This window comes from Corvus cornix, chromosome 12 (genome assembly GCF_000738735.6).
Source record: "Corvus cornix cornix isolate S_Up_H32 chromosome 12, ASM73873v5, whole genome shotgun sequence".
NCBI lineage: Eukaryota > Metazoa > Chordata > Aves > Passeriformes > Corvidae > Corvus > Corvus cornix.
In genome coordinates this window covers 2,606,850-2,634,504 of record NC_046342.1, presented here as the reverse complement: position 1 = coordinate 2,634,504, position 27,655 = coordinate 2,606,850, and the positions used below count along the sequence as shown (strand labels likewise).

The 27,655-nt window shown below is 41.1% G+C and overlaps 1 protein-coding gene across 3 annotated transcripts in view; it reads left to right on the top strand.

Annotated features, from left to right (window-relative positions):
• The window catches only part of SLC6A11 (solute carrier family 6 member 11), an 86,480-nt gene that overhangs the window by 10,518 nt on the left and 48,307 nt on the right, over positions 1–27,655 (top strand). For all 3 annotated transcript variants that reach the window (XM_010409748.4, XM_010409750.3, XM_010409749.4), the window contains exon 6: positions 12,010–12,142. In XM_010409748.4, coding sequence (XP_010408050.1) covers positions 12,010–12,142 — 133 coding nt within the window. The remainder of the gene's footprint in view (positions 1–12,009; positions 12,143–27,655) is intronic.

Below are 27,655 nucleotides of genomic sequence, written 5' to 3'. Positions count from 1 at the left end.
AGAAGTCAGGGGCGAGCTGAGTCTGGTCCTGCTGTGCTCAGTACCCAGGGGACTCAGCACCACTCCAAACCAGCCCTTTGTGGGTGTCTTGTAGGACACTGAGCTGTGCCAGACCCTCCTCTTTCTGCCCAGTTTGTAAGGGGCCGTGTGAAAATTGCTTTTTGTTTGGAGCCACGTGAGCTCTCCATCTGGGTTTGCCTCAAGATCACTGACTTTGCCTGACTTCAGCTGAAAAAAGCAAATGAGATTGGTGTCAAAATGCTGCCAGTTTCTCCTGTATTGAGGGCTGAACCCTAAGCCAGGTGGATGAACTTCCATGGTTTTTGATTTTTACATTTCCTGTTGTACATAACACTTTTGCTATGGACAATGAAAAAAGGACCTTCAAGTTTGCAAGTTCTCCTGACTTTCTACTCCTTTGGGAATTTGTAGCATTTGGTTGATTCCTGTGTCAGAATATGGTCAAGCTTTGGCTTGCAGTGGTGTCAAAACCAGAAACTAAATTTTTGTGGCAAAGATCATACGTGAGCCACTTAAAATATCCCTTAACTGCATAATTGTCAAAGTTCTAGAATAGTATTATGACTATTCATAGTAGGTAAACACGCTCAGAAGCTGAGTGAGGTGCTTAAATTATGATCTTTAGAAGCTGCTGGCTTAGATCTCCAGTTTTGCTGCAAAATGGGAAATCTTGTTTATTTGTAACCATAGGGGCATTTCCATGGCTGTGGTTAACACAGCAATGTGTGTTTGCAGACGTGCACATCTACAGATGCCAGTTTTGCTATTGTAGGGAAAGAATTATAGGAGAGAAGCACATTTTGCTCCAAGGGGTAAAATTAATATAAAATGAAAAGTCTAAAACAGCAAAACCTCAGTTGTGCCAGGATGGGCTTGGCCAAATCAGCAAGGAGCAGCACGAGCCAAAAGAACCAGGGGTGTTTCTTCTGCCTTTGCCAGGGGTTTTATTGCTTTCTCATGAGCTATTGGTTTGCTGGGTTTGTCATGTGAGGCTTTTTGGTTTTAATTTTTTTATTTATGAACAAAACCCCTCTACGGAAAGGCCTCCCTTCAGCTAGACCTGGTTTTATGCAAGTATAAAACCAGCTCATCCCCTTTTTCCTCAAGTTATCATGTACAACCTCCCACAAGTATCTACACAAACTTTTAAATCTTCTAGAAAACTGAAAATAAGATATTTCTGGTGCTATTTGCTGCCTGAAACCAATGAGTCCCCTCCAGCAGCTCCCCTGTGTGAGAGGTCCTGCCTAGCACAAGCTGAAAAGTCACATCCATGCTTGACAAAGTTGCCCACTCCAGGAATTATTTTCTTTAGTGGCTGACCACAGGAATGGGATGTGCAAGGCCGGATGTGTGAACAAATCACATGAAACTCTTCCAAGGCATATTTTTCAATGCCTCTGGAACCTCTTAAATATCCAACCGGCCTTGTAAATAATAGATTGTTATTTCCAGCTGTCCAAGAATGAGTCCATTGCTTTTATTCTCTGTCTTGGAATCGGGAATGTGAAGGGCTTTGGTGAGAGGAATTTTAGAGATGAACAAGTAACTGAAAACATTGTCAAGCAGGAATCACATTCCTCTGGTTTTTGGCTATCTCAGCATGGACGCTGTGTAAAGGACTTATTTCCATGCAATTCATCAAGCCTCTGTCTATTTTTGGCTCTTGAAAAAGTATCATCATAAGAAAAATCAAATGTTTAGACACTTTTTAAGAGTATTTCCCAAGTATGGCTTTGTAGATTCAGGGCATTAACAGAAAGGGTGGTTGCTTGGGATTTTAAATTGAATTAATTTTTTTTTTTTTTCATTATTTCACTGTTTTCTACTATATTCCTATAAGGCAGCAAAATTGCTTTGCAGTGTCAGGAGGACTTCCAGAGGAAACTCATTAAATATTGCACTGCAGTTCCTGGAAAGGCTACAGAACCTTTCCAATCAGTCAGTGCAGGCCTGGGAACAGCAGTGTGGGCATAGCTGTCCTCAGGGTGGAAAGGAAATAACTGATCTCTCCCCCAAATCCCTTCAACAGCTCTTCTTTCATTATCTCCTATCTGACGTCCATAGGTTTTACTTCATAAATGAAAAAATGAGTCAGTAGAATTTATCTGCATTTAATTAACAATACTGCAAAATTTGCAAGTGCTACAGCAGAGTGATATTTTGTGAAGACTCAAGTCCAGGGTCAGTGAGTATAAGAAATGTGTTGAAGGAGGGATTTTTTCAATTTTTAAAATTTTTTTTGCCGGTCAGGTAATGGTTTTCTTTTAGCCTGCTCTGTGAGGAAGAGATAAGAGCTTATCACCATTCATTTGTTACATGAGTTTGGAGCCAAAACCTCTATTTTACAAGAACATGCAGTAGTTCTCAATATTTTGTGCTCTGTAGTTCTCATTTGATGGACATTTAATTAAGAGAGAAAAGCTCAGTACAACTGCACAGGTTGTCTAAAAAGCTCCACAGAAATTCTGAGAGCCAACAGCTTGACTTGCATTTCTTCTGGGTGCTTTCAGTTCACAGCTGGTGCTGTGTGCTGAGCTAATTTATACCACTTAAGGTGAATAAAAAGGGAGATTTTTGTCACTGGATGACTTCTTCAGAGAGGAGAAGAGGGGAAATTACAAAAAAAAGCCTGAAGGAGTCGTTGGATGTATTGAGAAAAGAGACTGTAGAGCAGAGGTGAAAAAAAGATTGAACAGGATTAAACCCTTGGGCTTGCTGAAGGAGAACGTGCCATGGCTTCAGTGAGAGAGGGGTAAGGAAATAGGTCAGGAATGGTTGTAGGAATGGGATGTTCTGTGCTTGGCCCCCACTGTCTCTGTGTGACAGACACAGACACACAAGTAAAAATGATAAAAACAATATATACATATATGCATACATTCAAATAACCTAAGTCCTGACCTTAATGAGACAGGGGTTGGCACAAGAAATGTGTGTCTTTTTTTGCAAGCTGTACTAGAAATTTTAGAGAAAAACCTGCAGAAGAAAACCTAATTTCACTTTTTAATTGGATGTGTGGAGAAATGGGTAATGAATGGAACAACATTCAACCCTAGCAGGAATTTAAGAAGGAGGAACCAGTCTGAAGAGCAGCAAATGTGGCTCAGCTAGGAATGGTTCACTGTGGTATGTGTAGGTCCCACTGGATCTGCTAGAAGAGGTAAATATTTCAGAATAACGCTGGAGCTGAGGGATTCTTGCTAATGTGGCCACCGGGAATTGTCTGTCTGCTGCTTTGAGAAATAAGCCAAGTATGGAATTAAGTGGATTTCCAGAAACGAAGTCTTACACTCTAAAGGATTTCCAACAAATTTCTCTCAGTCTGTAACCCACAGATTAGCTCTAAAAGCTGAACTACATCTTTCTAACCCCTGAGCGCTGATGGTTGGAGAGTACAAGTGGGTATCAGGCAATATCTGTCAAGGATAATTTGTAGCTCTTTCACAAACCTGTGGGTGTGCTCTATTCCCTATTTCAGAGTTGACACGAAACCTTAAAAAGAGAGGTTTGGACATTGCACAGAGCCTGTACCTCTTGTTCTGGATATACAACTTCCAGAAAAGCCAAAGTGTCAGCTCACATTGACTTGCAGGGAGAGTTTGGCATCCAGACCCTGTCTCCTGATTTTAAACATTTTTGGGGCTAAATCTGCAACAAATCCACTGGGAGATTGCCTTTGTTTAACTTTACAGCTGTAGCCATGCTTGTTCTGGAGGTGTTTCAGTGATTACCACACTGCTGCACCGGGAAAACCCCTGGCACAACCAGCCCATCTTTAGTTTCCCAAGTATCAGCCTCTAGAGGGGGGGGGGAAAGAAAGTCTGAAAGGAATAGTTTCTTTGTAAGGCATCCTCTCTGTCAGATCCCTGCCCTCTGTATGGTTCATGTGTCACCGTGCCACTCCTGCCCATGTCGTCCTCACATCACTGAGCTCCTCAGGGCAGCAAGACAAAGCAGGGCACAGCAGCAGCCAGTGTCTCTCTGCTTCTCTCCTCCTCTCTTGCTAATCCCAGATTGTAGAATTTGGATGGAAGTGAGGTCAGAACCAATTTAGTATCCAGCCTGAGTCACGTGCTGCTCAATTCTGATGTTCACTCAGTGTGTGCTCTGGGCAGTACAGGAGCAGTGCCCAGCCCTGGGGCCAGCACAGGGAGGACCTGGAGCTGCTGGAGAGAGGCCAGAGGAGGCTCCAGGATGAGCAGAGGGATGGAGCAGCTCTGCTGGGAGGAAAGGCTGCGAGAGCTGGGATTGTTCAGCCTGGACAAGAGAACCTTTGGGGTGACTGAATTTTGGCCTTCCAGGACCTGAAGGGGCCAACAAGAAGGATGGAGAGAGGCTTTTTATAAGGGCCTGGAGTGAGAGGATAAGGGGGAATGGCTTCCCACTGCCAGAGGGCAGGGATAGATGGGATATTGGGAAGAAATCCTTCCCTGTGAGGGTGTGGGGCAGGCCCTGGCACAGGGTGCCCAGAGCAGCTGTGGCTGCCCCTGGATCCCTGGCAGTGCCCAAGGCCAGGCTGGATGGGGCTGGGAGCAGCCTGGGACAGAGGAAGGTGTCCCTGCCCATGGCAGGGAGTGGAACTTGGTGATTTTTAAGGTCCTTTCCAGCCCAAACCATTCCATGATTCTGTGATACTCTGGGGCTAAAGACCAGAAAGGTTATCACTGCTCAAATAGGTGTTCTCTTCCTGGAAAAAGGAGAGGTCTCCCACACATTTTTGTTCAAGTCCCTCATCAGAGGTATGCGATCTTCTACCTATTAATTTTTGTTTATGCAATGAAGCTCAAAAAATCTCTAATTTGCCAGTTATCTTTTAAAATACAGTCCTGTAATGTGTAGAAGAGGATGTTTAAGTGTTACAACTGGAAAATGTTTGCCAGCTTTGATATTTCCAGTACATAGAATGTTCTATACCTGTTCTCTAAGACAATATTGCACCATTCTTTACGTTTTCTGTGTCAAAAGATAAAAAACCACACCAGAGAAGAGAAATCTTGCAAACCAGCACAAGTGAGAAATGCAGTCATGAATTGACTGAAAAATTAACAACGCTCTTTTTAGGTTCATTTTATTGCAGGATAATTTTCCTTTTTACCTTGAGCCATATAAAATATGGATATCTTTAGTTAAAAATCCTGAGAATTTCACCAAGTAAGCTGCCAGCCTTTTGGTTTCACAGTTTTATATTTAGCATTCAGCATAGATTTTTTTTAAGTTTATCAGTATCATTTTCAAAAGTTATCATATGAGTAGATAAGGCAGTGGAGAACATCTCAAATCTTTAATATCTTGTGTACTCTGGTTCTTCCAAAACAGCTTGTTCCTTCTCAGCTGTTTCTTTTCCACCTTGGAGCTGGAAATGCATACGTGGGTGCGTGGATCTGCCTCTCCCAAATTAGACAGTAATTAGATTAGACAGCCACAGGGAAATGTTTGAGTTTCCTGACAGGTATTTTGGCACAGGAAAGTTCCTGGCACTTCAAGCATCCACAGAGGATTCTGGTGCATGGAATTGGAATCCTACAATTTTCAGAATTCAGTAGTATCTGTCGAGTTTCTGAGTCAGAAACTGTCTATTTGCACAGGATACTTGAACACACTTGGGTTGGAAATACACCAATAAATTAAAGAATATTAATTGCATAAAGCTCAAGGAGAGAAAGAAAGGTGTGAGTTTAGGAAATGTCTTTAGATGGAAACAAACTCACTTTCACACAGAAATAGAGGATGTCTAAAAGATATCGATCCTTTTCTCCTAAACTGATGGGAAATCTGTGCAGCACTGCCACTCAGGTGTGTTTGGCTTTTCAAAGGGGACTTCAGTGACGAGGTTCACAAGGGAAATATGGACTGGGTTTGAAAGCTGCAGGGATAAAATGCACCAAAATATAAAATAACAAAGGCCACTCTATAGTGGCACTGTTCAGTGGCATCATTTTGTTGTCCTTTCATCCCTGCAGAGTTCTCTGAGGGCAGAGTGTGGCCCAGGGTAAAAGGGAACTTTGCCCCTGGCTGGGCACATCCCCAGGGACAAGGGACCTCAGGAGGGCTCCTTGTTTGGATGGTGTTGGGTTTTTTAAAGCAAAGTGTCTTGGAAACTGCTCCAAACCAAAGTGGGAACATGAAGGGAGCTTCCCCAAATAGATGGAAGCTGTTCTTCAGCTTCCCAAATCATGAAATGACGCAAGAAGTACCCCAGGACATTCCTTTCCAAGATGTGTTGGCAGCTGTTAATCCTCTTTCTATCCAAGAGCCTGCTCCAGCTCCTCACACTGGAACACTTTAATAAAGACCCTCTTTCCCAGGAAAAGCCAGTGTTCCCATGGCCAAGAAATAGTGTGTAAGCTTTCAGAATGTTTGCATTCAAACTTGGGTGGAAAGGCTGCTTTTCAGTTATCTCACAACATTCCCCTCTCCAGAAATTCCAACAAGGGAGGGGCCCTTCTTCCTCTCACATGTACTGAGGCACCAAATTGGAAGGTATTTTTAGTACTTTCTCAAACAAATTAACCCCATTTTCAGTAAGTATCTAATACTTGTTGAAATCATCTCCCAGTGGGATTTTACCTGTGTAAATTTTGGGTAAATCTGGCACGTGCAGGGATCTTCATTTGGACAGCAGAGGTGACCCTGGACAGCAACAGGGTGTCCCCAGCATGTAGGGAACACGAGGTCCTTGTATGAAATCTCATTTCTCCCTGGGTTTATTATTTTATGTGTGCTGAAAATATGCTGAATTTTTTCTTTCTATCTTGCCTTCCATTTTTTTTTTATCCACACTTATATTTAGATTCAAGTGAAATTTAAACCAGGCCTCCAATATTTGTTGCTCTAAGCAGAATAAATCTACACTGTAGTAACTTTGTTGTGATTTTGTTCAGTCCAACCACACAGACCCTTGAGACCAAACCTCAGCATTTCTGACAGCCACCCTTTGGAGATGTGCCCAATTATCCCACCCAAATTTGTCTTTTATTCATTAGGATTCCTGGAACTTTCACCACTTTTATTCTGTGTTATGCGTAGGAAGAAAAGTAAGAATCTCCAATAACATTTAGCCAATTTAAATTTGTGTGACCAGAGGCAGTGAAACCTTCAAGCACAGAGTGAGACACCACAAATCCCCTCTTCTTACTTACAAGCAAGAGCTGCTGTTTAGAATTAACACTTTGCTCCTCCTGAATTAAAACCTTGCCCTGGTTTGGATTAACCTTTAATTCCAAACTCACCCCCATGGCAGTGGAGTTTGTTTCCCTCAATATTCTGCTCAAGAAGCTCCAATGCCACCACCTTGGCTTCTCTCCCAGGCTCTGGGTCAGCTCGAGGGGCTGAACTGCTGAGTATTTTTATACAACAAAAATCACCCCCCTTAAACAGCTATGACACCAAACCAATACCTACAATAAATATTTTCAAACTCTCATCAATTTTTTGTTTTCAATGAGAAACAGTAATTAATGATTTTTGTCTTCAGTGCAGGACAAACCTTTCTCACAGCGAAGTTTCACACAGTCCTAAGCTGCTGCCAGCAAACTCTGCTTGAACTGGCTTGTACCAAGCAGGGATTTTTATGGTCTGGAATAATTCAAATGGGTACCTGCAGGTGTACTGCCAGCTACAGTGGTCTCCCAGGCTTTTATCTATCAAGGAATGTTGTTGGTGTTTTTCATTTCTTCAAATAAAGAAGTGGCAGCAGTGAATTCTAGTGAGAAAGTTTCAAGATATTTCAATGAAATGTCTCTTAAGATATTTCTCATTTACTTTAAGGGGGTTTTAAAGATGCTCAGCTTTAGTAAGTCTTGATATACAGAAGGATGAAGTTATTTCTTTTCACCCAGGTGTGATGCAAAGCAGCTGAGCTGATTTGCTATAGAGCATTTCCTCAAGTGTTTGCTCCTTCAAACCAGAGAGGAGCACATTCAATGCTGATTTTGCTGCTGGTTTCTTTATTCTGTGCATGAAGAGCTGAGGAGAACAAGGCAGTGCAGGGTGCTCGAGAGAAGAGGACGAAGGCCTAGAGGAAGCTACACAACCTTTTTTTGTTGTCAGTGATTTATGCAAGGTCATGGCAGCTTTTGGATAGAGGCTGCACTGCTGAGAAGCAAAGAGCTGTGATCTGACCCCTGAAGGCATCAACCTCCCTTCTCAGATGCAGGGGACAATCCTATCTTCAAAACGCTCCCCCTTTTCCTTTTATATCAGTTGAATAAGAAAAGAATTGGGGTAGATATGGCTGAACTGAGGTTTTGTGAGAAGAATTTCTTGTTCTGATTGCTCCCTCCTTTCAAAGCTTCATCCACAGCTGCTGTTTCAGATGGTTCCAGCAGCAGAATTTAGGTCTGGCTTTAGGGAGAGCTGTGTTGTCCCTGTTGAGGAAATCCCTGCTGGCCTCTGGGCAGGACTTCCCCCTCCTTGGATCCATCCTTTGCATACATTGTGTGTTATAGTTTAATTATAAGTTCTGGACTTGTTGCTGCTCCCTTTCTGAGGGAAACACCAACCCTTTGTTCTGCTGGAACAAAGGAAATCAAACCAATTTCCAGCACTTGAGGGTAATTAAATCCTCATTGTGGTGCTGACAGTTCCAGTTGATTGGCACCACGTGTCTGTTTTAAATGGGACCCGCAGGGATAATTGCGGTGAGCCCATTAATTTGCCATTTGCTTCCTATGACACTTTACAAAAGTATCAGGCCAAGAGTTTTGGGTGGATAAAAGAGATATCTCTGCTCTTCTCAGAGCATCCAGAAAACACCGAGCTTTGATTTCTGCTCCCGGGAATTGGTTGCTTTTAAAATCTTCATCTCAAGCCTTCATTAAAAATTATTTTCTTAAGGCAAAGGCATCTTTTGGTGTGTGAAATATTTCAGTCACAAGAGAGAGAGTAATAACATTTATTTATGAAGGGGTTTTGCACTTAGGGAAGAACAGTGTAGGAATTGAAGTGTCTGGCACACCCATTTTGGAAAAGAAACCTTACTCATGTTTAGGTTCACATGCACATAAATAAGTCCAAATAGCCATAAAGAAACCTGGTTTCATAAAAACCTAAGGAAAAATTTTCATCATTATTTTACAGTGGAAACAAAGCTAAATGAAAAAGGTTTCCATTTCACAATTATTGTGGCCCAAGTGTAAATATTTTGTCTCAGTTTTCATCTGAAAAATGTACTGTTCTAAAAGGCCTTTTATTATTTATTGCCCTATATTATTTATTCCCTTTTATATCATGTTATGCCAATCGTTGTCCTGGTTCTCTTGCAATAAATTCCTATTCCAGGTGATCTAAGAATTCAAGGATTTCATTTGGGTTTTGAATGAGAATTTGTAAAAAGAGTGGACTTTATCCTAGGCAAAATTCCACGTTCACCTGTCAATAGCTTAGAAGAACTTGAATTTTAACGATGCATTTCATCACCTCTCTGTGTAATTATGGCTCAGTGATGTTTGCAGGTATCAAATCTGTGCTTCCTCTTCTTGATTAAAATGATCCTTCATTAGAAGCCACCTCTCTGCATTTGGATGCATTTTGATGACAGAGCTTCAGGCTCTTTGCAGGTCTTGGCTAGCTGAGGGTGTTCCATGCTGGATCACTTCTCTCCCAAATTATCTGGTGGCAGATTTGAAGAATAAAGATTTGAAGAATAAAGCTAATTCCTGGATGAGGTTGCAGCAATTTTACATTTGGGCAGATAACATTCAAAAAGTCTGTGTTAACTCCCCGCCCCCTTTTATTTTGACTGGGAAGATCTACCTTTATATTGACTGGAAAATAAGGAGAAAAACCCTGAGATGTGGTGTTTTAATAGTTAATTCTGTCCTTCCCCAGCTAAGGAGGAAGTTTTTAACGCACATTTTACGAGTGGCTGCATCCATCAGGAGCAGCAGCTGCAGCTCTCGGAGGTGTGAAACCTGCCCAGGTGCTGCAGCATCTGTACAGGCACCTGGAAAGCCTGGGAAGAGTTCAATATTTTCATTTTCCCCCCGTGACTCCAGCTGTTGGCATCTCCAGCCTCCTGCTCCATCCCTACAGGCAGGGAGGGAATTTCCCTTCATCCTCACCTGCTGCTGGTGACAGCAGAGCCAGAGCAGATTCCTTTTATTGTTTATATTCCTTTTATTGTTTATATTCCATATAAATATTATCTTCTCATATACATTTTCTATATCATTGAACCATTATATTTTATTGTCTGGAATTACAGGATCAGACTTGCTATCCCCGAATTTATTGCCTCAGACAATAACTGAACAGAATCCAAAAGGAAGAATTATTTTATATATTTAACTGTAGTTTGCTTACTTTGCTTTAAATATAATACTCAACCTTTCTACTAAATTGTAATTAAATTATCTGTATACCTATGTACACATCAATCATACAATCAATTCAAACCAGTGAAAATCAATTAATCTGTGTTCCCTCACAGTGTGGAGGGAGAGTAGTGCAAGTCTAAGGTCTCTGAGGTTGTGATAATTTATATTAACTTGAAATATGGATTTCAAAGAAATCTCTGCTCAGGATGGTTGATGGCAGGTGTTAAGGACTTGTATGAGAATGTGTGCATCTGTTGCTTTAAGCTGCCTCAAAAGGTTGAGGTTGTGAAAATATTTTCATGTTATAGCTTCAGTTACGGAAAGAAACTCATGAAAATAAAGGTTAGCATGTAAAATAAAGGTTAGAATTTTTTTTCTGGAAAAGGAATAAAATTGGAAAAACCATTTGCTAATGAAGTATTTTATTTTCGGCTCATTTGTCTTGGTAACTAATTCAAATTATTTCCTTTTCTTTGACTTTAAGGCAAAGCTGTTTTAAAATTAAAATTTTGTCACCAACCTGAAAAAGTGAAACATTTGTTCATCTGTAACCAGATACAAAACCCACTGAGAATATTGTGGTTTTTCCTTTTGTCTTCCTTTCTACCTTAGCATGGGGCATTTTCAGTAGAGAGTAACAAGGAGTCCTTGGTTCAAATTAATTCAGTCTTATCCCAGTCTTTCATGGGTAATGCTGTTTTTCTTCAATATTATCACCTTTTTTTTGTAATTAATTCAGTTTTATCCCAGTATTTCATGGGTAATGCTGTTTTTCTTCAATATTATCACCTTTTTTTTGTAATTAATTCAGTTTTATCCCAGTATTTCATAGGTAATGTTGTTTTCCTTCAATATTACAAATTTTTTGTAATTAATTCAGTTTTATCCCAGTATTTCATGGGTAATGCTGTTTTCCTTCAGTATTATCACCTTTTTTTTGTAATTAATTCAGTTTTATCCCAGTATTTCATAGGTAAAGCTGTTTTCCTTCAATATTATCACCTTTTTTTTTATAATTAATTCAGTTTTATCCAAGTATTTCATGGGTAATGCCGTTTTCCTTCAATATTAAAATTTTTTTGTAATTAATTCAGTTTTATCCCACTATTTCATAGGTAATGCTGTTTTCCTTCAATATTATCATCTTCTTTTGTAATTAATTCAGTTTTATCCCAGTATTTCATATGTAATGCTGTTTTCCTTCAATATTATAAATTTTTTGTAATTAATTCAGTTTTATCCCAGTATTTCAATGGTAATGCTGTTTTTCTTCAATATTATCACCTTTTTTTGTAATTAATTCAGTTTTATCCCAGTATTTCATAGGTAATGCTGTTTTCCTTCAATATTATCATCTTCTTTTGTAATTAATTCAGTTTTATCCCAGTATTTCATAGGTAATGCTGTTTTCCTTCAATATGATCTTCTTCTTTTTGTAATTAATTCAGTTTTATCCCAGTATTTCAATGGTAATGCTGTTTTCCTTCAATATTATCACCCTTTTTTTTGTAATTAATTCAGTTTTATCCCAGTATTTCATGGGTAATGCCGTTTTCCTTCAATATTATAAATTTTTTGTAATTAATTCAGTTTTATCCCACGATTTCACACCTAGTGCTGTTGTAGCTCAATGTCATAATCTTTTCCCCCTCTTTTTCCTCCCTGCAAGGCGAAGGGTGCTGGCAATTTCTGATGGGATTGAGCACATTGGGAACCTGCGCTGGGAGCTCGCCCTGTGCCTCCTGGCTGCTTGGACTATCTGCTATTTTTGCATCTGGAAAGGGACCAAATCCACTGGAAAGGTGAGGCTGAAATTTGGTGCAGCACTTTTAACGGGATGTGCTCCAAACCTGTGTTGGCATTAATATTTATTTCCATCAGAGCAGGGGAATTTTGCATTGCTGTGAGGAGCTACACTTGGGGGTGTATAAATCGCAAAAGTAATTGTAATTAAGAGTTGCTTGTGCTTTGTGGGTTTTTTTTTTTTTGTTCCTCTTGGTTTCACGATTTGCTCTTCCCCTCATTCTGTTAGGTGAGGCTGGGTGGTTTTGTTTTGTTTTTGGTTAATTTAGCAATGAGCTTTACCAGCCAGTCCTTGGGCTCTGAAACCAGGTTGTGTTGATTTCTGTGCACAAATTCTGCAAAATTAGGGTTTTGCCCTAAACTGACAGGAGTCAAAACTCTCAGTGCCACAAAAGAGTCGCTGAGAGCTTCGATGCACATAAAAGGAGAATTTAAAAATACAGATGGAACACCAAGAACAGAAATAATGAAAGCACTCAGAGAGGGGAAAAATTATGGGGAAAATTAAAACTATTTAGCACTTTTTGAGTGAATGGCCTCAATACTGGGAGCAGAGAGAGGGAGCCATGGGATGAGGGAGACGCTGCCCCTGGAGTAGTATCAGACACAGCTCTGAGTGGAATCTATGAATAATCAACTACACAGAGAGAGGAAAAGAGCCACAGATCTGGAGGGAGGATCTAAAAAAAGCACTGGTTTCTCATGTTGGAATTAAGGAAACCAGGAAAAAATTGGTGCATTGAAACATTCAATTTTCAATTGTTTCTTACATAGTTTGGGTTGTGGTTGGGGTTTTTTTTTTTTTGGTTTGTTTCTGTTTTAGTGGCCTCTGTTTACGAAAGAAATATTTGAAACGTAATTTTTTTTGAAGTTTGGGAAATACCAGAGTGAATTTTTTCAGCTTTGTCAACTGTACACATCTTTCACACTATCAGCATTTTGGCTGTAGCTAATTGCTGATATTCTGGGTGTGTTTGCCAACTGTGCCAGTCAATCTGGTGCTGCATTCTCCACTCAGGGGTTCGCACGCACACACAGAGATTTCTGCAGCCCTGCTTTCATCGAGTCACTGCAGGGAAAATGCTGAGAAAGACGGTCTAGGGATGGGGATAAGAATGAATAGTTTAGAGGAGGGACAGGAGGGGAAAAATCCTAAAGGGAGGAATCTGGAGAAGCAGAAGTGATCTAAGGGAATGACAAGATCAGTGTCCCCACGTCCGTGACCTGGGCACTCCGGGGAGGTGCACAAGTGCCTGGGAGTTGTCTGAGGGGCTTCAGCTGGTGGGCAAGAAATGAAACTGAGCAAAACTGATTTTTTTTTTCCATCAGAAGGAATGTCTGAGGATGGGAATCTATTCTAGCATGGTTTAATCTGCTGCAGGGGCTCAGGGAAAAGCTCTGTGGTGCAGGTGTGTGCACGCACACGAGGCCGGGCCAAGAGCAAGCACAAAAAGAGCAATGGGAGCAGTCCTGGGCTCAGAGGAAGGGGCTCTAGTGATTTTGGAGAGGATTTACTTTACATTTCTGGAGTTTACATCCAGGATTTCATTGTTCTTCTATTGTTCTTCCCTTCTTTCAGTTTATACCATTTCCCCAGAAACAGATCTTGTGCTTTGAAAGTGGTTAACCTGTCTGACCTTTTTTCTTTATTTTCTTTTTCTGACAGCTTAGCTAAACCCTCAGCTTTAGGTAGGTGGAATAAATTGTCTTTGATTTTAGTTCAGTGGGATTTTGATAACCACCTCTCTGATGAGGTCAGGAAAAGCAGCCTGGGAGAGAACAGCCCGTCTTGGCCACGTGAAATGGGATGATAAACTTTTCAACAAGCAGAATTAACTTCTAGTCTTGCAACAGAAGTGCAAAGAAAATGGAATTAACACCCAATATTCATCTTTGTAGGTCTCAAGCTTAAAACATTTAGATCAGGGCTCTGGAAGAGGCAGACTCATCATATACTTGCACCATTTAAACCAGTTTGCCATGAGCAGCTCTTCTGTTTCCAGAATCCTGAGGAATTCCTGAGGAATGGTAAATTCCCACATTTCTCAGGAGACACTGTGGTATCCATGAATCTGCCTTTCCAGCAGGTCCATTGCTCTCAGGGAGGATGTGTCTTAGCTAATATTGATAATTTATTTTTCCAGCTCTCTACCTGTGCTGCAGGTTCTTTCCCTGGGCATAAATTTGCTGTTTATTAACTTAATAATTCAAATATTCTCCCACTTGCCACTTTTTCCAGCCTAATCTCTGGAAATCTGGGCCGTGTCACTGCCTTCCCAGAGCAGCAAACTTCCCAGCTTCAAAACAAAGGCAGCACTCAGGTGCTGGGGATGCTACAAAGGAATTAAATGTTCTGAAATACAAATGGTGCAGCAGATTTCTGGGCTGCAGTTTCCATTTCCAATATAATGCCATTTCTAATATTCATATTTAAGCTCATCCAATCACAAGCCTTCCCACTAAACTGAATGTTTCATATGCTCATTTCCAGGAAACATTTACAATTGACTTCCAGGTTTTTTATTACAATAATAGAACAGTCTGTTAAATTTATGATATACTTTAATTGGACTGAATAATTTCAATAAAAACCACATGTATTCAAAGCAAAAAACTTCTTAAAGTTTTATCACCTTTGGAACTTTTTCAAAAGGAGGTGTCTGTGGGACAGGCTAGTAGAGAGAAAGAGGACAGGGGATAGAGGTGTGAAAGGGAGAAGGTGAGGAGAGGCTTCCTCTCCACAAATTTGTGCTTTGTGAAATATTCAGGAAGTTGGTTTACCCTTCTCCTCTTTTTCACTCTGCATTCTAATGCATGGTGAAAAAAGAATCCGAGCCTTAAAAGCTGTTATAAAATAACTCCATCATTCTCCAAGCAGCACTACCCCAGATCATGAATATTTAATATTTCAGGATATTAAATATATTAAGGCTAACATAAAGTTTAACTCCAGGGGAAGTGCTTATTACACTGTTAACAGGATATTCCAAACTTTTCCATTACTGTTCTTGAAATTCATCACTTTCTCACAAAGCATTTCCATTTTCCATTCCAACAGATGTGCAATAGCAGAATAAATCCAGGTGATTCTGGCAGCTTGCAGGTGAAATGTATTTGTGCCTTTTCAGATGATCTTGTCCTTAATTATTCAAGCTTTTCTTGCCCTGAATTACCCCATCTCAGATCTGAAGGTATTTGTGCACATTTTAGATGTTGCATGTATGCAAAATGTGGGGTCTTGCAACGAGAAACTCAAAATCAGAAGGAGGAAAATGTGACAAAGCAACATCCCATAATGTGATGTGTGTTGTGCAGCTTGCTTGGTAATGTCTGATCTCCGTCTCACAGAGAAGTGCTTCCAGTAGCTGAGATCAAATGCTTCCAAAGATGAGGTAAGGACTGTCTAGAAGAGTGAAGAGAGTTAATTTTTTTAGCATTTAAATTATTGTTCCAGTCTCTGATCTTTAGGCTTGGTTCAGTATCTGATTCTCTCAAAATACTTTTGATTCTGGTTATGACAATCCTGAGTTTTTCTATCATGTGCATAGGCTTCCTGAGTCTTCCCAATTTTTTGATCTTCCTGTTTCATTGATGAAATATTCAGGTAGAAGGGAACCAGTTTGTTTATGGATCTTGATTATCCATTTATTAATTTAACTAAATGTCCCTGTGCTTCAAACTTTGAGGGAGCAACACCAGTAGCTGCCAATGTATTTTTCCTAAATTACTTGCTGAAGGCAGCAACCCTCATATTTTCCTTTTTATTTTTTATTTTCGTGAGATTTTTTGCAAACAAATCATTCCACTGAGCTCAGAGTTGTGTCTCCCTTGCAGCAACTTCTGCCCAGCTCCTTTAGAAGGGAGGGGCCTGCTGGACTCGAAGTTATAGCAAAGCATTTTAAGTCTTCTTTCCTTCTCTTTCTTCCTTTTTGGGTGCATCAACGCATCCCTGTCTTGTGCTGATATTCCTGGTTTGAAACCCTGGCAGGGGCCTGGATTTAATGAAATTGTACAGCTTGGGAGGGACCTTGGAATGTCTCTGGTGCAACCTCTTGGTTGAAGAAGGTTCAGCACCGAACTTGGAACTGTTGCCTTGGTGTTTGGCTGCCTCTGAAAAGCCTCCAAGGACAGAGATTGCTCATGTCTTGGGGCAACTTCTTCCAATGCTTCATCTCCCTCACCATATGAGTCATTAATCAGTTATTCCCTACATTGAGGTTCATTCCAACATTTATTTTGTTAATAAATTATTTCATTTTTATTACCTTGTTACATTTCTGTTACCCAGCCCAGACCAAAGCCCATTTTTTGTATCATCTGTGTCGCTACAGACCATGGATTTGAGTGTCTTTAATTATTGATGCACACAAACTGATTTGAAAAGACTTCTGTATTAATAATCTAAATTACTAGACTCAAGTTAAAAAAAAAAAATCCAGCTTTCCTGCCTGGATGTCTTGAATGAGAATGAGAGCTCATCAGCATTGATGTGCTTCAGCTTTCTGTGCTGTAGATGAGGAAGAGCTGAATCAAAAATATTCTAAAAACCTCACAGTCGTGCTGCCATTTTCAATTTATTGATAGTAGAACATTTTACCCCACCCACAGCATATTAATGTCTGGTTTCAAACTCTAGACCAGGTTTTGTCACATTATGACTCAACACCAAGCCAGCATTTTCTGATGAGGAGTGTTAAAAGAACATTGTTGTTCCTCCAGGATTTTATTGAGTATTAGAATATCACACTGATTGTATGAACACTGAGAGCAGTTCTCATAGATTTGGGGTCTTTTTGAATGGGTTCTTGTTAATACCATGAAAATATTCTTTTGCCAGAGCTAAACTCAAATAGTTCTTGCACAGTGATTTTTACTTCTCCGCTAGTTACTGGTTAATAAGTGATGAGAAATCCTTCCCATTGTGCAGAACCAGCTGCAAGAGAGAAAAATCTCACAGGAATCCATTCTCCAACATTTTCTGGAACTAATCTACATACACAATCACTGAATATTATTCTATCTAATTCTGACTTCTGAATATTTTGATCCTTTCCTTCTCTTTGTGCTCAGTTCCCTGAACTTCCACTTCATGCTGATGTTAGGATGTGTTCACTTTAAGCTGCCTCTCCACTTGATGTATTTTAAAGCTGCCCCAGGAACAGAGGCTCATAAATCCAGGGGGTGATGGTGAGAGGTGTACACCCAGAGGCTGGGATGTTCCAGCTAAAACTGTGGATGCTGCTCTAAAATAAATCTGCTTGTTTTTTCAGATCATAGTCAACTCTGCAAATGTCTTGCACACTGTCTCATCAAGCTTTTGACATTAATAGGGCTCTGTCTCTCATTTTTACCCCTTTCCACTCTGCAGACGCTCAGTTAACCACAGCCCAGAGAGCTCTGCTGGGAGGTTTTGCTGTAATATGAGAAAAAGCACGGATGTAGCTCCTCTCTGTACATAAACACGAGCTAAGATTCTTGGTTAAATAGTTCTGTGAGTCAAAATCTAAAATAAGAGATTAAAGATTGCACAGGCTCTCCATTATGACTTTCCCCTTGATTTATCACTGGATATCCACTGCATCTCTAAAAAGGACACTGTTCAGTTTGCAGCTCATCATTGTAAACCCTTCGAAATGACCTGGCAAGCTTTCTTGGTGGTGCAGTTGTTGAATATACGCATAAAAGGCTTGTCACCTTCATTACTTGTCACCTTCATTACTCATTTAAGTATTTCACTTTCCACCACAACACCCCTGGAAAAGTTGCAAACACCAGAGTAAAGCAGAGAACTTTCTTTTGTCAAAGCAGCTGCCACAGGAAGCAGGATTTTGGGTAGAATACGTGCAAGTGAGGGCATCACTTCTTGTTTTACTCTCACGCTATTGATTTTTTTCTTTTTTTCTGTGATTGTGCCAATTGCCTTAATCTGTAATGTTCTCCATAGGGTTCTAAAAGTTACATTTAGGAAAATTGGTTAGATTCCATTCAGACTCTCAGATTTTTCCTGGTTTGAGAGTTTTATTTAACCTTTGCATGCTAAACTTAGACCAGAGTCCTGTAAAGGCTGTTGAGTGCATTTAAAGCTGTGATTGGTATGAGGGGGCTAAGATGAACTTCATGAGGGAGCTGGGATTGTTCAGCCCGGAGAAAAAGAGGCTCAGAGGGGACCTTGCTGCTCTCTAAAATTATCTGACAGGAGGGGTCAGGCTCTGCTCCCAGGGAACAAGGGACAGGACAAGAGGAAACGGCCTCAACTTGCAGCAGGAGAGGTTTATATTGGATATTAGGAAAAATTTCTTCCCTGAGGAGGTGATCAGGTGTAGGAAGAGGCTGTGGTTTAATCACCATCCCTGGGGGTGTTCAAAACACGTGGATGTGGAGCCTGGGGACAGGGGTGGGTTTGGCAGCAGGGCTAAGGGTTGGTCTCAATGACCTTGGAGGTCTTTTCCAACCTTAATGCTTCTGGGATTCTCTGGAATTAATTCTGTGCCTGCACAGCTGCTGTCCTTTGCAATGCTGCACTGTTCCTCACCCATTGATTAGCGCCACTGACCACTTTGATTTGCTGAGCTGAAGGCAGTGAAGGGCCACTGAGGAGTCAGGACATTTTTGGAAGTCTTTATTAATTATATCTATCAAAAAACCAGAGATGAAAGAGAACAGGTACAGCCTGTTTGCCAGGACATCTTGACATAGAATCCTGTTAACAATAACAGAAAAATGTCCTGCAAAGGGGTTTTGACATTATTGTTAATCTGTGAATGAGATGGGCAGGAAACGTTCACAGAAAACTGGACTATTTAATGTGAATAAATGAGATGGCCAAGGAAATGTACTAAAACATACTTAATTCACACCCATGTTTCAACCAGGTGTAACTAAAGGCAGAGAGCCCTGGTTCTTTTTACTTTTTGGTGCTTCTGAGAGCTGCTTGTCCCAGGCTGCAGTTCTGATAAGACTGAATAGTTTAATATAAAATAGACACCTGAGCTGTTGGGAGTTTATTCCGACAAATTAAACTCTACACTATGCACTACTAAAATAAAACAAAAAGGCTGCAACTGGACTTAACTTTTGGTTATAATTTATTTTTCATTTTTCTCTTGAGGAAAATCCCCAGAATTTTTTTGAACCATTTAAAATGCAAAATGGGAGCTCTCAGGCTCTGGCTGGCTGAGTGGGGTGTCACCTGTCCCTACTGAATTCCACAAATTCCCCCCTTAAATGTGTTTTTATAGCTCTGCTCCCTCTTCCACCTGCATTTACAGGGGAGCAAGGGATGGTTTGTGGATGTTTCGCTGTACATCCCCAGAAAAGTTCCTTATTCAGACACAGCAAATTATTTTTGCACCCCCCCCTACATTTCCAGCTCATATTTCTTTATATTTTGTGAATGATTTATGTCACTCTCAGAACTTTGCTCTTTGAAGGTTTCCTCCTTTCTTTCCAAGGTTTTTTTTTGTCCTGGTTGTGAGGTGAATTTCAGTGTTCCTGCTTGAATTTGGCTTTAGTGGCTTTGAAATAATCTACCACACTATGGGCAGGCCTGAACAGTGCTTATATTTCTGACTGTGGGTAATTTTGTGTTAGTTTTGCACCTCTCTCAGTGCCTCTCTTGAGGTCAGAGGCCTCTCTTGAGACCTTCTAGCTTCCAGTTGTGCAAAAATCACTGCCATGTGGGCCTAAAATAAGAGAATATATTGATCTGCTGGAAAATACAAGCAGAAAAAGGACTCAGTGTGTCAATGCACGAGAGAAGTGGGGAAATTTCTGGGATTAGGTTGCTCTTTTCCCTTGAGCAGCAAGACACTGCAAGGTATCCAAGGTGCTTGAAGAGCCCAGACTCAGAGATGGGCTTTTCATACCTTTTCCCCATCATTTTGCCAGCTCTCTCCCCTCAGGAGTTAAACCTTGCTCGTCAGCAGTTAAGACCCAGCCACTGGTCTTGAAGAAAATTTATTTCTCAATAGCAGGCCATATAAAGGCTTTAATGGATTCAATGAGGCAGAAAGAAGGAGTAAAAGGACAGAAACAAAAAAAAAAAAAAAAAGAGAAAGATGTGTGGAAGGAAAAAAAAAAGAAAAAAAAAAAAAAGAACCAGGGCCCATTGTAGGAGCCCAGGAAAAGGAACTGGGCAGCAACGATTGTATCTCCTGAAGTGTCTTTTGTTTTAGCCTGAAGTAACAGCAAAGAATGGCCCTTCATGGCGAGGCTTTAACGCTCTGGCCAAGGCTGATCTCTGTATTCAAAGGGGGAAAGTAGAACATTCATGAGATGCATGCAGAGTTCCTGCTCTCCGCCTCCTCTGTGTGAGGTTTCAACACGTTTTTTTTTCCACTCTCCTGTGCTCTGAGCATTTAAGGACACCTCGGGTTTGTTAAAAAAATAGATTTTTGTGGTTTTCCCGACCTTCTGTTTGACAGCTGGGGAAAGTATCAAATAGTATCAAATTCCATCAAAATCGTTTCTTCATGGTTTCAGTCCTTCCCAGCTGCACCTTAGGGGGAAAATCCACTTTTATATGAATATTTAGAGTGGATCTATGCTCCGATCCACAGCTGAAGAGAGTGAAAAGTGTTTCAGTGCACTGAAAGACAGTTCGGGGCACATGCAGGTGTGAGAGGTTGTGGGCACAGAAATCACCTGGGGTGGGCAGCAGTGGAGAGTGGAAGGCCAGCTGAGATATGTGCTGGGGCAATGCAGGGAAAATTGCTGCAAAATTAAAGGGAAAACCCAAAGGCACAGATTAACACAGGAATCTCTGCAGGAACGATGCACTGACTGGCTAAAGGTAACAAATAAAAGTAACAAATAAAGGTTATTTTTTTCCATTGAGGTTAGCAGGAACTTTTAGCCCTTTATCAAAAATACACTGAGCCAACAAAGAGACTTCAGAAATGTGATAGTTCCAGTGGTTTATTCCCAGATGATCTCTCCATGGTTCATTTCTCCTCTCACAGAACCTGCCCTTGCTCAGCAGGTAACCCTGTAACCAGTGAATGATGCCCTGCAGCAGAGCATCCAACAGGAGCCAAAATACAAGCTGTCCTGTTTATTATCATTGTTGATGCACATGTCAGGGCTAAAATGTTATTCCTTCAGGTGCATGGCACTGCTGCTGGCTGGGATTTATACCTGAGGGTTTCCCAAAGCTGCGTTTCCCATGTGGTTGCCATGTCCTGGTCTCTATGTGTGCACAGAATTTCTGCACAGAAATTGCAGTGAATATCGCTTTTCTCGATCCTTGATTTGGAATATTATTTGCACCTTTTCCTCTGCAGGAACACACAGGGCATCTCCTTGGTCCCTCAGTTCAGATACACAAATGTTCATAGCTCTGACTTTCCTAATGCTGCTCCAATTTCCTATTTCTTCCCATGAAGCAGAATTCTCACACAGGTAGTTTGTCCTCAGCTCCTGCTAATCTATCCAGCTTCAAGACTGGCTCATTACTTGCAGTTTGGAAGCAGTTTTAGGTATCTATCCCCACAGCACCATATGCCAAAGTTATATTAAATGAAATTCCTGCCAGTGGGAAGGCAGTCTCTGCTTTCTGCAGCCAGCAAAGTCCAGATTTCTGGCTTTATCTACAATGTGAAGATGTCTTTGTAGTACAAGTTTTGTTTACAAGGCTGTTCTTGTGAGATTTACAAACTTGAATTCTGTATCCCACCCCAGTGTCAGCTCCCGTGGCTCAGATCCAAACTCACTCCCAAGAATGGCAAAGCCTAATGAAATAAATTGCCACATGAGCAACAAATGCAGCTTCAGGCAGTTGCTGGTGTTGGGCTGGTAACTAAAACACATCCCCAGGAGTGACTTGGCTGCCGTGCACCTGCTATTCACTGCTGCTGCTGAAAAAAACTTGTGTGCTTCAGAAAAGAAAGGAAGAAACTCAAAACATCCTCTGAAGCTTGATTGTGTCATAGAAAGTAGACACTTTAGACAATTAGTAGATAGTCGTGTTGTAGAAAGTGTGAGACTCTGCTCTTAATTAGCTGTAATAAAAAATTCTGGGCTCTTTCCGGGGGGTATAAAATCTGTTTGTTGCTATGAGGGAGAACTACCACGGCTGAGGTCAGTGAGGTTTTTTTAGTGGTTTGGTTTGTGTGTCCCTTGTTCCTGGAGTGCCCTTCTGAGGCTGGAATCTCAGTGTGCCAAGTGTGGCATGAGCACAGGGAGAGGTCTCTGCTCCCCAGGGAGAGACCCTTTGCATCCACAGAGCAGCACTCAGGGATCTCTGCTGAGCTGAAGGGATGAAGGGAGAGCTGAGAGATCAAAGCATCTCCCTAAGAGAGAAGAATAAATCTGTGGCAGTCACACACTCCCAAGTCACCCCATCTTCCAGCCTAAGGTTTTCATCTTGTGATCCCTCTCATTTTTGCTATGCATCACGTCACCTTTTCTTCTCACACTGAAAATCTGCTCAAACCAACAAATTAATTGCAGCAGTGTCACATTGGTGTCCTACAAGTCATCCTTGAGGTGATTTAGGAGCTACATTTAGAGGCTGCTTAGTGGGGAAGGTACAGAGCAATAAAGGCTCGATCAAGGTGTGACTAACTGCATTAGAAGGGCTGGAGTAGCCACAGGGAAGGGAAATGTGAAGAATTAGGGTCGGGATGATAAGGAGGCTTGCTAGTTTGGGTGGTGAGGCTATTTATTATACTTTTTGTTATTATACTTAATGCCCAAGTAGGATTGCAAATGCTTCATGGTGAATCCATCTCTCAGCTGTCACCATGGTGATAAGAGCTCGTGTTCCTCGGTGGCTGATAGGAACTGGGCTGTCATCTTGGGGCACACAAACACACGCCTTTTCCCATGTAAATGGTGAGCTCTTTATTCTCCTACAAAAGTCCTGAACTTCCCAATAGATCCACAGAATGGTTTGGGTTGGAAAGGACAAGACAATTCATGGAATCATGGAGTATCCTGAGCTAGAAGGGACTCACAGGATCACCCAGTCCCATCCCTGGCCCTGCACAGACACCCCAACAACACCCTGGCAGTGCTGTCCAAACACTCCTGGAGCTCTGGCAGCCTCGGGGCCGTGCCCATTCCCGGGGGAGCCTGGGCAGTGCCCAGCACCCTCTGGGGGAAGAGCCTTTCCCTGATCTCCAACCCAAACCTGCCCTGGCACAGCTCCAGCCGTTCCCTGGGTGCTGTCCCTGTCCCAGAGAGCAGAGATCAGAACTGCCCCTCAGCTGCTCCTCCTCTGCCCATCCTGAGGAAGCTGCAGCCCCTGGTGAGGTCTGACCTGTTTCCCTCAGTTTCAGAATTGCAAAAACCATCAAAAGAAAGAAGAGGTGTGGGTGAGCTATGGGATATCTTCGCCTGCCAGTTTACAAACCACTTTCCCCCCCATGATTTACTGCACAAGATTAAATAATGCTGTGGTGCCCAGAGAACTGCAGAAGTGACTGAAAGATTTAGAGGTGGCTGGTAACAAACCTGCTGGAGTGCTTGGAGGATTGATAGAACCATTTTCAAAGAAAGTCTCACATATAATTAGTTTTGGTGCAAAATTCTAGGGAAAATTCTTATTCCCATTGAATCCATGTTTTACATTTTTAATATTTGCAATTATTTAAAATACTATGCATTTGTTTGGTGACTTCTCAAAGGCTGCAGTTCCTAATTCTCTCCTTACCTCCTGGTCAGTCAAGGCCTGCAAGGTGATTGGAGACTTTGGTTGATATATTGACCTTTTCTGACTGGCACATTTTACCTTTTGAGGGCACCTGAAGGAGGAGCTCTGGCTGGAAAACCTCCCCTATAACCCTTCTGGTCATAGCATTGTTTCCACTTCCCAGACTTCATCCAGCAGCATTTTTTGCCTCAGTGCTGGTGTTCACTTGGGAGTGTGTTTTTGTGTTGTTTTTGTTTGTTTGTGGGTTTTTTTAAATGCAAGTGAGGAAAATCAAGCAGGAGAAGAAAGGAATCTAAGCCACAGATAATAAGGAATGTTTTGGTAAATCCCTGTTTTCCTGGAAAACGTTGATTCAGTGAAACTAATCATTTCAGGGAATCTGATAATTCCATGAGGACAGCACCCCTCCAGGAAACCCAGTTCTGTGTTCTCCAGGAAGAGTCAGAGGGCAAACAAACCCTGCATCAGGAGAATGAGTTGGCCAAAGATTCGGGGTCCATTCCAATGAGCATTTAAGATCTTACACGTTTTGGAGTGACAGGAGAAGTCACCTCCTGCCCTGTTCTGACCTTTGCATCTCTCTCTGCTTTAAGGTGGGTCAGGACCTAAGGAGTGAGAGCTGGCAGATCTGTCTAGAATAACTAAAAATTCCAATCACATAGCGCCTTATTGAATCCTCATTTCTGCCCGTGTAGAACCAGTTACACAACTGGAAATTCAGGTGCTCCTGCGGGATAATTCTGGCCCACTGTAAATTATTTTCACAGAAATGGGGTTGTCATGAGGAATAGTCATCCCGTATTAAGCATTTTTTTGAGCAAAATGCAAACTTCTTGGGGTATATGTAACTCACTGTATGTGGTTTGTCTCTGAAGGTAAACTAGATAGCACTGAGAGGCCTGAAAATCCTGGAAGGTTCTGGAAAGGAAGAGCTTTATTTTATAAAAGCTTGAACATTTTAAAGACCTTTACAAATGGAAAAAACCCCCAACCCTCAGTTGATTAATTAGGCTTAATTTATATTTAAAATTCTTCCTGATTGATTTTTAAAGTTGACTTTTACTTGATTAAATAGCAGTCTTTAATTCTGAGATATTTGTGGCTCTGCAAATTCCCTCCTTGATGGGAGTTCTACATAAACACTTCGCTTGCAGTGATGAGCTCAGACAAGATGCTGAAATTTGCTTCCTCCCTGTCAGTCCTCCTCTCCCTGCCCACAACCAGAGGGCAGCTCTTTGTCTTTGTGCACTTGAAAGTCAAACAAAAAATCACATTTTAGTTATAGGATGCCATTATTTCACTGCTTTATCACCACTGTTTGTGGTGGAGATAAAATAATAAACTTCAATCAATGGTCTTTTCTGAGTAAAAACCCCACCAACCCCAAAACATCCTCTGCTTTTAAAGGAGAAACCTCCAACAAACACATTCCAGGTGCCAGGGACAGTAACACTGTGATTTTAGCACTGGAAATCTGCTTTTGTATTACACAGGGAGAGCTGTGTCTGCTTGCCAAATTGTAGTGCTCGTTTTCCTAAAGGTTTCCTGCAACTTTCTGCTTTTGAGAAATTCCACCACAGACCTTCCCCTGCCTCCCAGAGTTATTTTGGGGACGTCGTGTTTACAACTGTTGGGATTTTTGCATAAGCAGTGTGGTAAGAGCAAATAAACAACGTGAGGAACACATTTTGTAACAAATGGAGAGCACATTCTCGTGTTGGTGTTGAGGATCGGTGCAGCCTTCACTTTTTTCATCAACATAACTCCTCTAGGAACAGTTGGTGAGTGGAGGATTAATGTTGAGTGTGGAAAATATAATTTTGGAGACGGAGGAAGCACTGGGAGGAGGCACTGAGCTCCTGAGTTGTATTTGCTGTAGATATTTATCTATGAAATAGATAAATACTTTCCTTTTTGGCATTTAATGACAGCAAAAATGTAATAACATTAATGACACATTTCCAACAGTCTCTTAGTTTTTAGCTCAGGTTGATCCTTGTTTAGTGCAGATTCACTTGTGAACATTTAAAACCACTTCAGAGCAGTCACCAAAAACTACTCTGCACTGATTTGTGCACTGTGTATATTTTACTGTGAATTTGATACTGTGAACTTGACCAAGGCCTATTCAGGCCGTAAGGAATCCTTGAAATATAAGGAACTGTGACTTAAAGACATTATTTCAGGATCCAGCCTGATTATTTTTGACCACTCCCCCTTTTTGGAAGCTGTTGGCACATTATTTTTCACTGATTAGGTCATTATTAAGCTGTGCATGTACTAAGAATTAATCTGGTTATCTGCATTTGCCATTATTTATTTTTTAAAATAATTTATTATTCATAAATTTATTTGCCATTGTTATTTATTTCTTTTTAATTTTATTTAGTATAGTGTTTACATGCAAGTGCTCCCATAAATGATTGCAATAATGGGATAAAATTCACTGGTTCTACATTTTAGATGAGCACTTTTGTGTGTTCTGGTCTCCATGACTGGGATTTCTGGATATGTCTGCATATTCTGCTCTTGGTAGTCTTACAAATGAATGTTTTGGGGCAGGATCTGCTAATTAGAGAATTTTTACTCGAATAAAAGGAAATCTATCTTTGCATTAGCTCTAGACAGTACACCGATATTTTTTTTTATTAAATAGGAGGCCTGTACAGCTGATCCAAAGAACCACCAAGCCTGAAGAGCAATTTTAGCAGAAAGAAGACAGATCTTGATTTTACTGCTCCTGGGCAATCTGGAAACAAACCCAGCTGTTGGAATTAGCTGGGAAATAACACATATTTAGAAAAGTTGATGCTGCTTAAGGAGTATTTATGGGGAGAAGCAGCTCATCATGGAAGTGAATTGTTCACTCAGTTCAGCTGGGAAAATGAGCTGCTGCTGTGTGTGGGTATTGTCTGCCCCTGGTGCTTTCTCATTGTTTTCCAATTTTAGCTGCATTCCTCGGTTTCTAACAGAAAACTTTCTTTTTCTTTTGGCCCTTTTGGCTACAGGCAGGCAGTTTTTGGAACAGAGAATATCTGAAATGGAATTTGGGAAGTGCTGAAAAGTGTATAAAGTCAGACCCAATGTAAAAAGCGATTTTTTTTTGCTGCAAAAAAAAAAAAAAGGAAAATAGATTTTTCACCCGTTTTTAACATGGGATTAAGGCTTCTAAATAACGACTTTGGCTTGTTAAAGCATTTTTCATTCAAGACAGATCTCCCTTCCACCCATTCAGTAGAAAGAAAGCCAAACCAAAATGAAACAGAATGTTTTGGGGTTTTTTTAATTGACTAATGAATTCGGGAGTGAAGTTTTCATTTCATTGGGAAGGAAACCGTTCCAGAGTGACTCAGGCTTTCATTTATTTATTTATTGCCTTCACCACCATGTGGAAAAAAACTGGGACTTGCACAGCTCTGCCAGGTAGCGATTTTTCCGTGTCCCAGGCAATGACCTCAGTGTGATGTGGTGCTGGAAGTGTTTATTCCTTTCTGCAGTTATTATTTCATGTGGAATCTTTTGCTTCCTGTGATCACTCAGGTTCCCCCATCCCTTCCCCGAGTGTCCTCTCTTGGCCTCTCTTTTCTGGCTCATCTCATTGAATTTTCATTCCCAGTGAATTTTTCCTCTTTGATACTTATTTCTCAGCCCTCCAATCTCATTAAATTTTCTTAGCTGTTGGGGTTTGAATTCCTTTCTGCTCGGAGTGAAGCTGTCTGCACTCACACATGATCCAGTGGTCATTTGGAAGGAATTCTGCAGTTTACAGGCAATCTGGTTGAGGATGGTTTACTGGAATTATTCTGGAGCATGATTCCCTCTGTGGATAAACAAAGATGACAAACAGAAGGTGATACTG